Source organism: Lycorma delicatula, chromosome 6 (genome assembly GCF_047948215.1).
Source record: "Lycorma delicatula isolate Av1 chromosome 6, ASM4794821v1, whole genome shotgun sequence".
NCBI lineage: Eukaryota > Metazoa > Arthropoda > Insecta > Hemiptera > Fulgoridae > Lycorma > Lycorma delicatula.
In genome coordinates this window covers 69,575,476-69,593,011 of record NC_134460.1, presented here as the reverse complement: position 1 = coordinate 69,593,011, position 17,536 = coordinate 69,575,476, and the positions used below count along the sequence as shown (strand labels likewise).

Sequence of the window (17,536 nt, the reverse complement as noted above, 5' to 3'; positions counted from 1 at the left end):
TGTAAAATCATGGCACCGTTTTAAATTATTTCTGAATAAGATTAAATTAAAAAAAACTGCAGTAGTTTATGTACTTTTTTCTTTATAATAAATTCTTATAATTATTTATATTTTTCATTTATTTACCTTTTGAAATTATGTTAACAAATTGATTTTGTTTTATGTATAAATATTTCTTTTTTTTTCAAATGGTAGAATTTAAAGAAAATTTTTGTTATGTGTATTATCTACTTTAAAATTATGTTTAACAGCTTGAGATATAAATGTACGTTAAAATAAGTTTTTGTACTGTACTCTACTTTTGTGTGTAGTTTACTTTTAACAACAAACGATTTACTGTTAATAATTTTCTTCTGTATTATTATTTTTATGGATTCATTTTTTATAGAACACTTAATGAACTGATTAACAGTTTTGAAAAAATGTAAAAACTATAGGGACTCAGACAAAATTCAATATTAAATTGAAATGTACTGTTGTCACTTTGTACTGAAAAGTTTCTAATAGAGCTTTCTAATTTATAGGATGTATTGAAAATCTTACATAAACTCATTGTATATCCATCTGCTCTAAGAAAATAAAGCTGAATTGCTGAGACAAAAGTTGCAAAAAAATGGCATGTCAGCTTATTTGGTGTGTTTGTTGGAAAAATATTTGATTTCACATTATTTGTTTTTAAAATACAACTGATTAATAAAACCAGGAGATTTATTATTGGCAGCAGATTGTATAAGTTTTTCTTTACATTCAAATCTTATTATTTATCAAATAAACTGATTTTGATGATTATTTTATTTTAGGAAATTTTCTCCTTTTGCTGTTAAGTTCCTTTGGTGAATCTGTTGAAAGTTTTCCTCTGAACTTGAGTGGCAGATTAATTCAATGAAAAGAATTCATTTTTCAGTTATAACATTTGGTGATTTTTTACATGATCATTGTTTAGTATTTAATTAGAATTGAAAATTCTAAAAAAAATAGTTGTCCGAATTAAGGTATAAAAGAAATTAACAAACAATAAAATAATATTTAATTAATAGATCCATCTTTCCACAGAGCCATAGCTCACACTTTTTGGTAGTGTCATCATATCATCTCTCTGCGTTCTTTTTTTTTACTTTTATCACTTGTGTTTTCTTGCTTTTATAATTTTTGTGATAAGTCTTTTTTCATAAAGTTACTGTTTTTCTAGGCCTAACCAATTTTAAATGAAATTAACACAAATAAATTTCAATCATGCTTCTTTAAAAAACATTCTTCATTAAAAACTGAAGGATCAACCATGTTATTCCATTCAGATTTGTGTTTTTATTAGTCCCAAATTTTGTTGAAGTTTCTAATAGTTTTTTTTTTTTTTTTTGTTAATTCATGATTTGCATCTTTTTTATACATTGACTCTTTTGTGGTAAATTGCCTCTAATTCTTCTTCTCAGTTGTAAATCAGAATTAATTATGCTAATGAAGTGTAAAAAAAAACATAAGGAAGTTAACGATATAATTATGATTTTTCACAATGAAAGGAAAAACATTATATTACTATTAAAAATATATTTTTGTGACAGGAGTTCAATAAAGAAACATCATGATTGGAATATTAGAATTTATTAGCAGATTTCATTGTCAGTCAGTGAATTTAATTGAATTTTGATTAATATAAGTGTATTAATATAAGTGGTAAGATAATTAAAAAAAAAAAATACAGAATTACGTTTTGTGGAATAATTTAAAGCCTGTATTTATAATAATGCAGTGTTACTGTTTAATTTTAATTAATATAAAAGTTTGGGGAAGATTTATTTATTTTTCTGATACTAGTATTGAGAACCCTGGTATAATCCCAAAATTGATTTATTTACTTATAATTACGTTTGAATGCCTGTGTAGATGTTATTTGCAATAAAATCAGTTTCATTGTCTGTAGAATAATTTTTTCTCTTTCTAATATTAGACCAAACCACCACCTACAAACTAATCTGACCATAATCTGAAACATCATTATCCCAAAATTAAAAATTTAATTAGAACAGAATATTTATAAAAAAATTTATGAAATTATTTGTAATTTTTACATTTTTTCATATCATTCATCGATTTATTTAATTTTCAGATATTAGTTTTTTTGCCGATTGGAACTCAGAAGCTGTGTCGAGTGAGATGACTCTGCGATTTGTGTGTCCTAAATGTGGTAAAAGTTATAAACATAAAGGTCACTTGAATTCTCATATACGTTTTGAATGTGGTGTCAAACCTCGGTTTCAGTGTCCAATGTGTGATTTTAAAAGTAAACGAAAAGGAAATCTTAAATCACATATGCTTTTTCGACATATCAACGCAAGTAAAGAAGCAGCGGTTTAATATTTGTGTTCATATTTTAATTTCTTTTCTTTTTTTTTAAGAATATACTTAGTTTGTTTAAGAAACATATATTTTGTGATACAGTGTTTCTCTGTAAAATTTTAATTAAAAACTTTTTAGATTTAAGTACTTAACTAAATTAATAAATTTTTTTTTATATACTACCGAAAGGTCTCTGTGATTTTGTTGTTTATATTGTACTGTGATAATTATATTTTATATTTTTAGCAACTTTATCTTTGCGACTAAAATTGTAATTTATTTGTAACTTAAACCACAAAGTTTGTTAATTGTTAAATTAACAAATAGAAAAAAACTATAATTTTTGTTTTCATAAATAACATTATTTTCTTTTCAATTTGTTATTCATTATCATTTTGATCTTTGAAACTATATTACTACAGGATGGCTGCATAGTGTAGTTTATAATGATGTAATGTACTTCCCAAAAATATCTTTCAATAGTCTAAAATCAGTGATCTCCACTACTCATTGAAATTAAATTAACAGGTTTTATTTTTTTTTTACTAATTGTGGAAGTTGTTGATAATTTTTCCTTTGCAGTTTTTATTATTAGCACTTGCTCTCTATTATAAATTTCAAATTAAGTTGCATTCCAACAAAGTATCCTAGCAAAGTGATATCAAATATTTACATAATCTGCATGTGGCATTATTTATCTGCACTGATCTAACAGTTTGGTTTATTCAGTATGGCTCCAGCTTTTAGCATTTGATTTTTACTTCATACCTTTCAGATTTCAGGATGAATTCCCTGAGATATGTGTTGCAGAACTGTTAGGCTGTTGACAAGTTCCTTAAATGTATTCCCTGAGATGTTCCCAGGTGTTGTAGAATTGTTATGCTGTAAACATATGTAGTATAACAGTTTATAAGGAGGTGCAATTTTTTATGAGTAAAATTGAACACAGTCTTGACAAAATTGCAAATGAAAGATTTTAGTTGTTATAATTATGTTTTTAAGCTGATAACAGTGTGAAAAATTTCTTGTTTTTATTTAAATTCGTAAGATAGTTTGTAAATGATGTCTGTCATCAACTTAGAGCCTGTACTATTTTTCAACTGCATCTGGTACAATGTGTTGCAAATAACCATCATCCAAGTTTGACAAATTCTATACCATGACTCTCTTGATATCATTTTTTCATTTAATAGTAAAAAATATTATTGTAAAAAAGTATTATAAAAATAGTCACACCATAGGCAATTTTTTGTCAGATTGTCTCAACATTTCCATACAAAGAGCAAATAAATTATTTTTATTGCAATAGAGGAGAAGAAGGAAATTATTGTTTCTTGTGATTGGTTTTTCTCATGTGGGAATTGTTGTATGGTGGGTTTAAGATAGTCAAAATAGCAGTCTCCTCAAAATTTGTGCCATTTATAAGACATCAACAAAGATTTTTATACCTTATTCATGAAAATTGTATTTTTTATTAGTGTAAAAAATGTGTTCAAACTATATTTGTTTGTTTATTCTATAATGCATGATATCTTCTTTTAATTTTTTTTCCAGTATCACTCGATCTGTTTCTCCAAAGAATTTTTTACTGTGATTGAAAATTACTTTTAAATTACATATTCTTATCTTTCAAATATATTAAATGAACTTGAAATTTTACTTTTTTTAATCTTGATCAGATGCAGCCCTTGCACAGGTTGATTGTCTACTTCCTCTTTTCTCACTTTCTCTTAAAAGTCCAGCCTTGGATGAGTGCATTGGAAGTTGTGTTAACTGATATCCTGGTTCCTTTTGTGGCAACATGTTGGCACTAGCAACCCGAACGATTTCCATTTCTTCATTAGGATTCATTCAGATACTGACCCTGTATGCCTGTAGAACTGTCTAAGGACTCCTATCAGAGAGTTTTAAATAAAGCTAATGAAGTGATCACTGAGGTGCCTACAGGATAAAGTAATCAGTTTCGTGATTGAAAAAAATGATCCTATTTTTATGATTATTTTTTATAAAAAATGTGCATTTTTACTACAACTTAATACCCACTTGATAAGTTTAGAACCATTTCTTACAGTTGGGCTTAGAAAAAATATCATTATGAATTTTATTTTCTTCTAAACCTCATTTACTGACTATAACTTGTGTGTGTGAGATAAATCAAATAATAATCATCGCCTGATACCTATCTGTGCAGCCTTTCTCTAGTTACATGATTATAAATTATTACACAAAGTTTAATCAATCAAACTCATATATATATTATTCTTCTTTGAAGTCAAATAAATAAAAAATAATTATGTTGTATAAAGTTTATATTAGTTTTTGATAGATGTTAATTTATTTTGATAAATTAAATTTCTATACTTACATTTTATTAGTTTATAATCAATGTGTCTTATGATTAATTTTTGTAATATTTTAAAGAGATGTTTATTACATTCCATCTTCATATGCATAGTTTCTAACAAGGTTAGATTTAATAATATCATTATAAGTGTTGATGAAATAATTTATTTTTGTATAAGTGTATTATAATTTTAAGAATTTATTGTTTCTGTTAGAGTTTTTTATAGAAATAATGCAATGTTAGTTAGTGTTGTACTCTCACTCATAAATTGTGCCTTAATTATGTTTTGTATCATGACATGTTTTTTTTAATAAAACTGTTAGTTTTTGGTGTATTTATAATAAAAAGAAATAAACAGTGGTTTTATGTAGTAATGTTATTTGTTGTTTTTTTCCCCAATGTAAAATTTAATAGATATTATGGTTCTATTTTTATGTTGTTTTAAAAGAGACTTTGTAATTTACAATTTTTACACTCAAGCTTACTTAATTATGAGTAAAAGAAAAACATTTAAACAATATATAATATTTATTCATATATATATATATATATATAAATTTATTAAAAATAATTTTTATATTTTTTTATAAATATGTTCTCTATATTATTCTTGAGATCTGAAATTTGTAGAAAACCTACGGAAATATGATAAATTACGTAAATTACCCCATTATCATATGTTTTTGCCACATTACAATCTCATTCCATAGTTGTGATACAGGTTGGTTTTCTTAATTTTATATAAATGAACCTAATTCTAGCTGCCTTTGCAATAATTTTTTTTTTTTTTCATTTTTTCATGGTTAATTTAATGTAACATCTATTTTTTTTTTTAAATTGTCACTTTGCTATGGGTAAACATATGTGTTTTAACAATACTATTATTGTACATACATAATTTCAGTTAATGACAAGATTCTAAAGGAGAGAAGAATTTATATTAAATTTCCTTGCAACATTAGCTTTCTGTTAGAGAAAAATTGTCACTCTGTTCTCCTCAGTAAAATAGATGCCAACAAGTACAATGCCTATACTTTATTCTGTACTTATGTGAAATGGCTGTTAAATATTTAACAGATGATGGAAATTTCTAACAGTATTAATGAAAATTCTTCCTTCCTTCACAATCCTTTTTTCCATTACATTATTAACTGAAATTATATAAATGTTTAGTAGCATTATTAAAACATATTTCATTGTAAAAAAGTTCCTTTCTTTACCCAGAAGCAAAATAGAAACTTTTTTTTAATGTGGCTACCGTATTGAAATCAACCATTGAAAAAACATAACAGATGGAAGTTTGTTCCTCAAGTACTTATAATTTATTTATATATATTTGTTTAATTTGAAATGTATTTGGGGGTCATTGAAATTGCATTACCATGAAAAGTAGATGAAAACAACATTACTTTCATGTTTTGCTTTCTTATTATAAATTGATCTCAATAATAATGCAAAAAATAAAAAAGTATGATATATATCTTACTTTATTTCATGGTTTTTGTATTAGATTGTTTTGGCTTTAGTTACTTGAAACCTAACAGTAGAATGAATTTTATAAATATGTAGTATAGATAGGATTTAAGCGTTTTACATTTATAAAAGAAAATAATTAATTTTCTTTTAATTTATATGTATGATTAATTCAGTTGAAATTTCAAAGAATGATTAATATTCTGCTTGAAGTTAATTATTTTTTAAACATCTTAAAAATTATCAATATCTGTCAAAGAATTTTTTCAGATTGCTGTCCATTTTATGGGTCTTTTTTCAATAACTAAATTTGATTTTTTTCTCTATCGTTATTGTACATTAAAATTCATTCCTAGATTGTTAAAAATTTTGAATTAATAATCATCATTATACTTTTAAATGAATCTGTCAAATCTAGAATTATTAAGTTTTATACTGCTCTATCTTTTATATTCTTTATGAAGATGTGATGGTAGATCGGCAACTAAAACTCAGAAATGTAGGATTCACTGTGACATTTTGTTAATGAATTCATTATAAATTGAAGTTATAATGAGCATATTTTTTATAATTTTGTTTATTATTACACTTTTGACTTTTTTGGCTAGGTAATTGTGATATATTCAAAGAATTATTTGTTTTTGAGACAGGAGGCACAATGTTCATTCCAGTTTCCCAAAATATTAAGATCAGCTGTATCTTTATTTTTGTTGAGATCTTAATTCAGATAATTTTGTCAGGTTATACTAGGTTTGCTATATTTCAGGCATTAAAAAATCATCAGATTTTAAAGGTATGTAGTTTACTGTCTTAACTAGACACTTGACTGGTTTTTTTTCAAGGCACCCTTTTTCTCTGAGATACAATTATTTCCTTCATATTAGTTCAGTATGTTTAAGTTAATAAAAATTCTTAGATTATTAGGACCTAAATTTTATTGTTTAATTATATTTCATTTTTTATTATTTATTTAATCGTTCTGTTTTAGATAATGATAGGATGTATTGTCAAACCCAGCCCAACTTATTTGTGGGATATGATTTTAATAATGATTTAACCTTTTTGAATTTTTTTTTCTATTATGATACATTTAGTATACTTTCCATAGCAAATTATTTGTATTTGAGCGTATACAAAGGAAGTAAAACAGTCTTATTTAATAAATTAATTTTTAAGTTTGCCCATCATGTATTTACAGTAGCAAGGAAATTAATCTGAATGTAGATGTTATTTAATAAATCGCTTCACATACACGATTTGGCATTGATTCAACACATATGTCAAGGCACCAAACCTTGTTGGAACACTACTGCCTTGTGATTATTTGTTTTGAAGTTGTGTCACAACCCTTTCTTTCAGAATCCTTCCAACATATCTACCGGAAGTCATGAATAAGAGCCTTCAAATGTGAAACAATCCAAAAATAGTCTATCAATTTTGTTTAATTGATTGTTGGATATGAGCTGATGGTGTGTTTTCATCTGATGCTTTTCTAACATATGGAACTTTTACTCTTAAACATAAAAATGTGACTCGTCAGAACCAATCTTCTTTTGGTCCAGATAGCATGAGCTTTGGCCACCTACAAGAACCTTTTTTGCACTGTTGATGTTAACAGCTCCTTTTTTCTGGTGAGTGAGCTTTCTGTCCCGCTGCAAGAAATCAGCATCTAAGAGCTGCCATGTGTAAATCTGTTCTTCTGGCTGTTATTCTCAATTTAAGTACACAGCAGAAATTTTGGATCAGATTTACTTTTTCCTACTAATAACCAGTCTCTGTGTTAGAGTACTTTTTCTTTTACGGCCAAATTTGCATTTTCTTTGAGGTAAAAAGGAACCAATTTCAAATTCTTTAAAATTGCATTCACTGTTTTCCCTAGTCCATCATCATACCCAGAAGATATTTTTTGTTGTGTCATATTGATATGTTCAGAAAGAGAAACAATTTACAAATGCTTTCTTAAAAGCGTTATAATAATGGACATATCTTGGAGATATGTCCATTATTATATTCGTGACACACACAGTAAAAAAATACCAAAATATTATTTTATTATAAAAGATGAAATAAACTTTTACAAAACACTATTTATAACATGTAAATTGGTAAATAATCAAAGACCAATAATCTCACATTACACAGACAACTTAAAGAGTGGGTGTTGCCACAACATAGAAATAAAAAAAAATAAATTCCCTGTATTTGGATTAATTTGCACTATAAGTAGGTGCAGTTTTATATTCAGAAAATTTATATTTTTCTTTCAAAAAATGTCAGTTTTTGTAATAAGAATAAAAAAAGAATGTAATAAATACATTTTTTCATATTTTTATTACACTTTGTAATTTTGTTTATTTTATTGGTCTTAATTAAGAAATTCCAACATGGTAATAAGGTATGTACAGTAATTATAAACTTGTATTTTTGTGTTATTACGTTTATGTATGTTTTTGTTAAGTGTTTTTTATACATTTTATTTTTGTTTAAATGAATTTTTTTTTTCATTAGCAGCTGTAATTATTAGAATTTCTGTTTCACAATAGTAATTTCAATTATTATAGTAGATGTTTGGAAATGATTTGTATTAAACATATTATTTACTTAATTTTATCTTTTAATTTGTTAACCATCATATTTATTTTATTACAGATGGTATTGTTAATATGCAGTGGCTTCCAGACCCTGATTTACCATTACGTTTTTTAACTGGATTTGATATGCAGCAGTCAGATGATATCAATGAAACATCCGACAGTGGACAGACAGAAAGATATCAGTGCCCTAACTGTAATAGAAGCTATAAACACCAGAGAAACCTGAGTTATCATACTAGATTTGAATGCGGAGATGGTAGAATGTATGAATGCCCTCATTGTGATCATAAAACAAAACGTAAATCCAATTTACGACAACACATTTATTTAAGGCATAGCAAAAATTTTGAGCAATTTAGCCAAAGTTTACAACAGCAATTACAACAACAACCGCAGCAATAATAATTACCAGAGAGATTTTGTATATTGACACTTTTGGACACTCAAATATGTTTGACTGTTTCATTCCAGAATGTTTACTCAGGAGACAATAAGTGTTGCTATTAAAAAAGATACACTACTTTTAACAGGTGCTGTTTTATTATTTAATTTTTATATTTCCTGTAGCATGTCAATTAAAAACAGTAAATTTTTTTATTACTTTCTTTATTATATCAGTCAAACAAATTATGTTTAGTGAAACTGATATAAATGTACATATGTAGTTTAAATCTAATATTTAGCTTTTCTGTGGATTAGTTGCTGGTAATTAAAGTTAATAAGCAGAATACAGCTGCCGTTGTCATGAAAAATAATTCTGTTGCTGCAAATTTTATTTTTATTATAGAAAAAGATACCTTAAATGTTTTTATTAATATTTTGTTATTCGTAAAATATTAATCAGATTATAATCATGATGAACTATAAATTACTCTTTACTTATTCTGGTTCACTTAGATGCATGTTGGTAGTTATACCTCTGAATTAATTTGCTGTAACAGTTTTAAACTGTGTGCAACCATATAATAAATTTACATTGGCAAATTTTTTATAATTTAATGTTGGTTTTGGCTGAGTAAACCAATATTAATATTTTACTCTTTGAAATACAAAAAAGCACAGTTGCAATTTTTATCATTTTTTTTTTTAGTGGCTACAGAAACTTCTGAATCTTATTTTTATAAAATTTTCTTGCATAAACCTGAGAATTTTACTTTTACAAAATGTTCTCATACAGATTGGCTTCAATTTCGCATCTCAAAAAAATAATTCATTTACTTAATATTGTGTAACTTTCTAATATAGTTCTCTAATTAATTATAAATTTCTGTAAACTTCTGATTATATGTCTCAAATGGGAATCTATATTGCAAAATTTTTAACAAAAGAATAAATTTTTAATGTTTCTAATTCTTTCCAGGAGATTTTATCTATAGCCCATCAGTCAAATTTCACTTAAAAAGTGAATGTCTAACCAGAGAACTCTGAAGAACGTCACTGTTTTACACCAGTATGAGGTACATTTAGTAGATGTTTCAGAAAATACAGTTGTACATGGTCAACAGACTAGAATATATTGTTCCTGATACATAGTAGTCCTAAAAACATTGATTTTTAACTAAATTTTATAGTAACTACCTTCAAAACTGAGGGTGAATTATACCCTCATAACTTAAAATCTATTTTAGCAATACATATTGTGAGTACGCGCTAAACCTAAATTCAGTTTGGCTGATAGTTGGATATTCATCTTAGTAAAATAGAGTATAAATAGAGAATCTTTCTTTCAGAAATGAATTCTGTTAGTATCAAACTACTATCTCTATCTTATGCCCATTATTATGTAATTTATCCTACCTTATTTAATGTGGTATAGCACTTGATATGCAAAGCTTTCAAAGTGTGATATTACTCAAAAATATTTGACATTAAGTAATTGATGAATTTGAAAATGAAGTCGTTTTTAAAACAATTATGTAATGATACCAGTTAGAAATTAGATTAAAACTGGAAGAGGAGATTAGTAATTACGTCACTCAGATAAGACTTAGATTAGGTGTTGCTAATATTTTGTCATGAGGACAGTAGATCAGAATGTGTAGGAGTGAATAAATTCAGTTGTATAAACTAGCTACATCTGGCAAAAAAATTATACTAACACATTTGATGCAGTGTTCTCTTAAGTTGTTTTTTACATTTTTTGTGGTTGAGAAAGTAAAACTTATTGAAAGCATTTATACACACACACACACACACACACACACACACACACACACACACACACACACACACACACACACACACACACACACACACACACACACACACACACACACACACACACACACACACACACACACACACACACACACACACACACACACACACACACACACACACAATATGTGTAATGTAAATTATATATTCATACCAAAATTACAATTTCTTAACATGAGTAAGTAATCATTACTTGTCAAACAAGTTACAACTCAGGTAAATACAATTTAGATATTGCTAAAGTTGTTAAAATTCAAAAATTATTGAACACTATAGCAGTGTTGTGAATTGGGATCCACTTCATTTAAATTCAAATAATCGCAGTACTGGTATAGGCTTATTTCAATTTCATCATTTTTTATTAACATAAAAATTACTTTTTTATTTTGGTTAGTAAAAATGATATGGTTATATTTATTTAGTTTTTGCTGAAATAATAATAATATATGTATGTATATTTCTTTAGGATGATTTACTAAAATATTTTTTCTTATTTTCAGATTTTCATACAGTCCAGAGGTTTCCTGATAAAGTAGATAATTCCTTTTGTGGCTATAAATCAGAGAAAATCCAAACATTTAATATTTCTGTAACAGATAGATACATTTGCACCCGATGTAAGAAAAGTTTTATTAATCAAAGAAGACTTACGACTCACATAGAATTTTATTGTAGTGACCAAAAGTTTTATGAATGTCCCAGTTGTGATCACAAGACAAAAAGAAAATCAAATCTGAAGTTGCATATGGCATTAAAGCATAATGATATTGATACAATATAAACTTAAGAAAAGTTAGCTTGCTTGGAGGTTAAATGTTTTTAGAATTGTAATTGTAAATATGTTTCTTTAGACATTTAAGCAATCTGTTTAATGTTTAGAATAACTTTGTTGTATCTGACTAATTGAAATTAAGGTTATTCAAGTCTCCTGAAGTTTGAATTAAAGTAGTTCACATTAAAGATAGGTTAACCAAACTTACATGCACGTAACACTTGTGCTCTCTTTTATGGTCTTGATTGTTTATTTGATCCTTATTTCACATCCTTTTTTTTTTGTAGGTTTTTAGACCATGTGATATTTCACAAGTTATAAGTGTTAGTTATTTAAATTAAATTGTAGATTTTTATTTATTTTTTTACTCTAGAAAATGTATCTGGGGACATTCAGAATAATAATAGATTGGTATTAGTATAATATTTTTATGCTTATATTTACAAATAAAATTAGATATGTATGTTGATATAGTTATTATTTAGGTGCTTTAAAATTGTAAAATATTTTGATAATGTTACTAAAAGAATGATAATTGTTATTCAATAAATAAATAGTAGTTCCCTTTTTATGTAAGATGTGACACACAGATCTCATGTTTCATGGATTCTTTATTCTTAGCAATTATGTTTCTTTTAGTTTTGTGCAATGTTAATATTTATAAAAGCTATTCTAATGTAAAAGGTATCTGTTTCATATGAATTTAGATTCCAATATTGTTGTCGAATAAAATGGAAAACACAAAGTATATATAGATTTGCTTACATAGCTTAGCATTCTAAATGGCTATATTTTTTCTTTTAATTATTTATTTTTTTTTCAGGAAAAAAGAAAGAAAAATAGGCTAGATTTCATCAATTTAAAACAAGGAATTTCTTGAAATAATTAATAATAAAACATTTTTCTAATGAACCTATAGACCTGTTGTATATATTTTTATTTTATTTTATTTTTGATCACAAGGGAATAATTTTATTTATCTTTGTGAATAATAAACATAAATATTAATTTTATTTTGTAACTAACTGGGTCGTAATTTTGGATATTGGGGAATAGTAAAACAATGCATTCCAATATTTACTTAAGAGGAGTGGAATCATTTAAACATAATTGTAAGTTTTTCATGATCGACGAGGAGATTCTAGTTTATTTATTAAATTAATTTTTTAATTAGATCTTTTGTGTTTTACAATTATGTTATTAAAAATAATATTTAAATAATTTAATTTGTACTGTATTTTATTACTTAAAGAAAAACATTCTAAGGTCATTATTTGTTTATATTATATACTTTTGTATAAAAACTGATATTTAATAATTATAATGAGTTCCTACGGTTCTTTTACTTCAGAGTGAGTTTTTTGCTGTTAAAATAAATATGTTTTCTGATAACTTTATGACATATTTATGTAATCATGCCAAATTTTTTTTTTTTACTGGATAAGCAACAAGGTTGTAATGCTAATCCTTCATACAACTTGCAGTTAACAAATATATATATATATATAAATAGTATTTATTCTTTTTCTTGTAATTTACAAGTACAGTTAAATGTTTAGAATATCTATTTAGGTCATGCACTCCCTACTGTAGTTAGAAAAAGCAATATTTCTTACTTGAATTGTTTGCTTCTTAAAGATTGTAGACAGAAACTGTTCATGAGAGTATCAGGTTTTGAACTATTAAATATAAAAATAGCACATCAGACTAATAGATAGTTGTGTTGGGTCTTTTTGTAGGTGGGGTTTTACAAATCATAAGGTAAATATTTGGAAAGCTTTCGAATTAAATATGAAAGAAATTCTAAAAAGAATGGTCACTTTTTCTTAAAAAATAACAGAAGTATTACCAAACAGAACAATAGAATCATTTTCATATAATTCAGTATAATAATTCCACTTATGAGAGAGGGTCTTATGATGCTTCTGTTGCCATTTTTATTAAATTGCCGAACCATCTGAAAAATATTCCCAAGAATCTATTTAAAAAAAAAAAAAAATAAAAAAATAAAAGATTCTCTCTTTCTCTCCTAAAGGAATATTATTGTTGATGAATTTTTAAATAATACTAATTAAAAACAGAAAGATAATGTATCCGCATCCCTTTCAAATTATAGATAAATAATTTTTAACAGAGACTTCTGACTTGTAAATTAGCTTCTTCTAATTTTTTTATATTTAATCTGTTTACTTTTAACATTATTTCATGTGCTTTTTCTAAATAATTCATATGAACTTTTAACACATCTACTTTTTATCCTATTTGTTTTTTTATTTATAATTTATCTTACATTTTGCTTACTTTGCCTTCTTTAATAATCCATCGATATTTGCTGGGATATTTATTAGGAATACCATTACTTATCAATTACTCATCAATTACTTATCACAGCATATACTTCTGTATTTCAATAAAGATGGTTTTTTATTTCTTAATCTCTTTAAATTTTTAAAACCTAGTCTAGTGTTTTGAACTTGAAGTAGTGTGGATGTATTGTTCTGAGATATAGGTCTCTCATCCAAATTTATATATTTATGACATGTCATTATAAGTAACACATATTCACTGATTATTTAAATGTTTTTCTGTTAATTATAATGAAATGAGTATGTAGTTAAAGCATCAGTATAGTTTTCAGTTAAAATTTATGATGTATTTTTATTCAATGATTTTCATTGTATAACAACAGTAAATTTATAGTTAACATCTTTATAGTGATAGATTAGTAACTGGTAGTGTATTTTTCCAATCTTTCTCCCTAATTAAAAAAAAAAAAAAATTGTGTTTTTTGGAATGGACTTCTGCCCAGTGTAGTTTATGTAATTGATGTTCTACTTTAACTCATTTTTTTGTCAGTTTAATGTTAATAGTTGTGAAAGTGCTTAGTGTAGTTTAAAATTATGAAATGGATACAAAAATATTCTGATAGTATAGAGTATGTTTGAAACATATGTGTTTGTACATTCAGTTATAAATACATAAAATAAAAATGTGACTGTAGATGTAAATATTATAAGTATATATAAATAACTTCAAATGTCATTTCAACAAATTACAAATTATACGAGTGAATTAGTCTTATAATAACACCCAATTAATTGTTATATGTAAAAGATTAACTCATTAGATCAATTAGATATTTCACTTCTGTGATAATGAGTAGTGTTTGATAATTCATAATAATTGTATCATATATTGATATAATAATCCATTTTTTAAATATTAAGCTGAATTTTAAAATATTTATTTTTAGGCTTCAGTGTAATTTTAAATTCATTACAGTGTACTTAATTGTGAAGATTGAAATATTTGTAGTTTTTTTTATGACTGTCTATAACATTCTACATTTTAGTACAAACACTAGTAATAAATTAGCCAGTGGGTCTAATATTTTCCTTTTAAAATGTTGTCTTGTGTTGTTTTAATATTATTATTTATGCATAGTAATTTATAGCGATTTAAAATTATTATTTATATTTTATAATAGTATCTCAGTAATTCATTTCTTGATTTTTTAAAATATTAATCGTACATTTGGGAAGGCTGATTAAACCATTATGAAGTTATTTCAGATTTTTAACTTTGTGTGATAAGCAGCTCAGCTACTAGTTGATATTTTTTTTTTTTTTGTAACCCCAGGTAAGGAAACATTTCCAAAGTAACAAGTGATATCCACTGCGTTCTAGAATATGTACTAGCACAACATTATAGTTGTAATCAGGATGGTGGCACAATGCAGGATACTTTTAAACTTAAATTTGTTTTTTCCAGTTTTGACAAGTAGAAAAATATTTTTGTATTCGGAAATCACCTAGCAATTCCTATAGGTTTTCAAACCTATTTCCAAGTGTGTTTGGAGTTCCTTCTTTACAAGATTTGGTAAACCCAGTGCTAAATATATTATTAGGTATATTGAAAATATTTATAATTTCAAAAATAATGATTTTTTTCCATTTGAATATTTTTGTTTATAATTTTGCAAACTTGTTTACAGGATACTTTGTATTTATCATTTAATGTATATATTAATAGTAATTAACATTGATGCTTCCATGTTTACTTTTATAAAAAAGTCAGTGATATACAGTCGGAAGTGTAATTTTTTTATTTGTTATTGTAATTCATTTTTGCTTATTTTTGTAAGCAATTTCTGTATAGCTGTGAATTTGTTAAATTACAGTTGCTTGTAAAATTGAATCTAGAAATTATATTGTTGTCTTTAAATTTTGTTTTATTTTATTTCAGTACTGTATTGCTTCATTAAACGCTGTTATCTCGGTTACAGTTATGCATTTGATTTTCCCTTGTCAAATAAAAACATATATGTTATTGACCATGATATATGCTTTTTTTTAATCCAAACAGTACCATAAGTGCACCAATAATTCAAATATTAACAAATCTTGAATGTGATCGGCTTTCATAAGTGTAGATCTGTAATGAATTGCTATTCATTAACTAATCCACACAAGGTACTCTGTTATTTTACCTTCAATAAAAGAAATGTCACTCAGTTCCTATATATATACACACTCATTAAAATCTTTTTAAATGAGATATGGATATGACAAATTTTCTGCTCTGGCTGATTTTTCATTTGAAGAGGAACTCTCAAATAAATGGTTGTTTTAAAAGATAAGTATTACTACAGTATAATCAGTTTGTTAGTGAAGATCACGTATTAAAATTTAATCACAGTATCCAAACAAATTGTAATGAAGTTAAAAGTAACATACATTTAAGCACATTAGTAAACAGTTTAGTCTGTCTGATACATTTATCACTATATTCGGCCAAAGATTTTCTCAAATATAATTTACAGATAATCAAGTTTCATCACCACTGAATTTTTTCTTCTCATATTGTCACTTTTAATAAGCGACAGTAGTTTCCTCTTCTATTGTATTACTGTCTTTTTATTAATTTTACTTCTCACAAACTTGTTTCTATAAAATCTTATGCTGTTTTTTCAACCACTTTTGATGTTAATTCCTTTTTAGTACTGTAGGATTTCAAGTTTTTGTTGCTTTTTCTTAGATTTTTGATCAGCCATTCACTGACAATTACAATTCTATTTCTTATTACCTTGCATTTCTCTATGTTGTTCTAAAATTGTTTTATAAGAAATAATTATTTCTTGCAGAACTCAGTAGCTTGTTTTTCAGTTAAGTGCATTATACAGGGTCTGGCAACAAGGTAGGGTGGTTTTGAAAATACTGTCATGCTCACTGCAGTGGGCTAAATATGAGCTAGAATGGTTGAATATACTCATTGCTAATTTCTATTTCAGTAGCAATTAGCCTTGGTCTGTAGCACATCGCATGTTTGTTTACAACGTTTTCATGTTTTAAGGGACCTTCAAAGGTTCCTTTGTAGGCATGCATCTCAACAGTGGGAAGTGAAAAAAAATAATTGTTAACATTTTCTAAAACCTTGGTGATTGAGAAACTTATTTTATGGCCAATACCCAAGAAAATTTTGGCCAGGGCTAATTTTTCTGGTCTTTTGCAATGATACTGGTTTAATTTTACTGAACAAAGAGATCGATTAATTATTTTACAAATAAATTTAATTTGTATGTATAGTTTGTAATTTGTTATTTATTTTCTTTTTTAAATCATACATAATGTATAGATACATGTCGTTTATAGATAATGTAATAATATTACATACAATTCACTTTTTAGTTTAATTATATTAACATTTGCTTTTCAACATAATTTTCTTTGTTTCTTTCTTGTTTTCAATACAGTTGTGTCGATGAATTATTTTAGCTATGCTGAACAATTGATGCATGCATCT

General features: G+C 25.9%; 1 protein-coding gene across 3 annotated transcripts in view; it reads left to right on the top strand.

The window, feature by feature from the left end:
• LOC142327116 (uncharacterized) overlaps positions 1-17,536 on the top strand; it is a 462,885-nt gene that overhangs the window by 322,706 nt on the left and 122,643 nt on the right. The window contains exon 4 of one of the 3 annotated variants that reach the window (XM_075369989.1): positions 8,801-9,302. The exons of the other annotated variants lie outside the window; for them this stretch is intronic. Within the exon in view, the coding sequence (XP_075226104.1) occupies positions 8,801-9,147 (347 nt within the window). The 3' untranslated portion in view covers positions 9,148-9,302. Of the gene's footprint in view, positions 1-8,800; positions 9,303-17,536 lie in introns of those variants that run through there. 3 annotated transcript variants of the gene reach the window in all.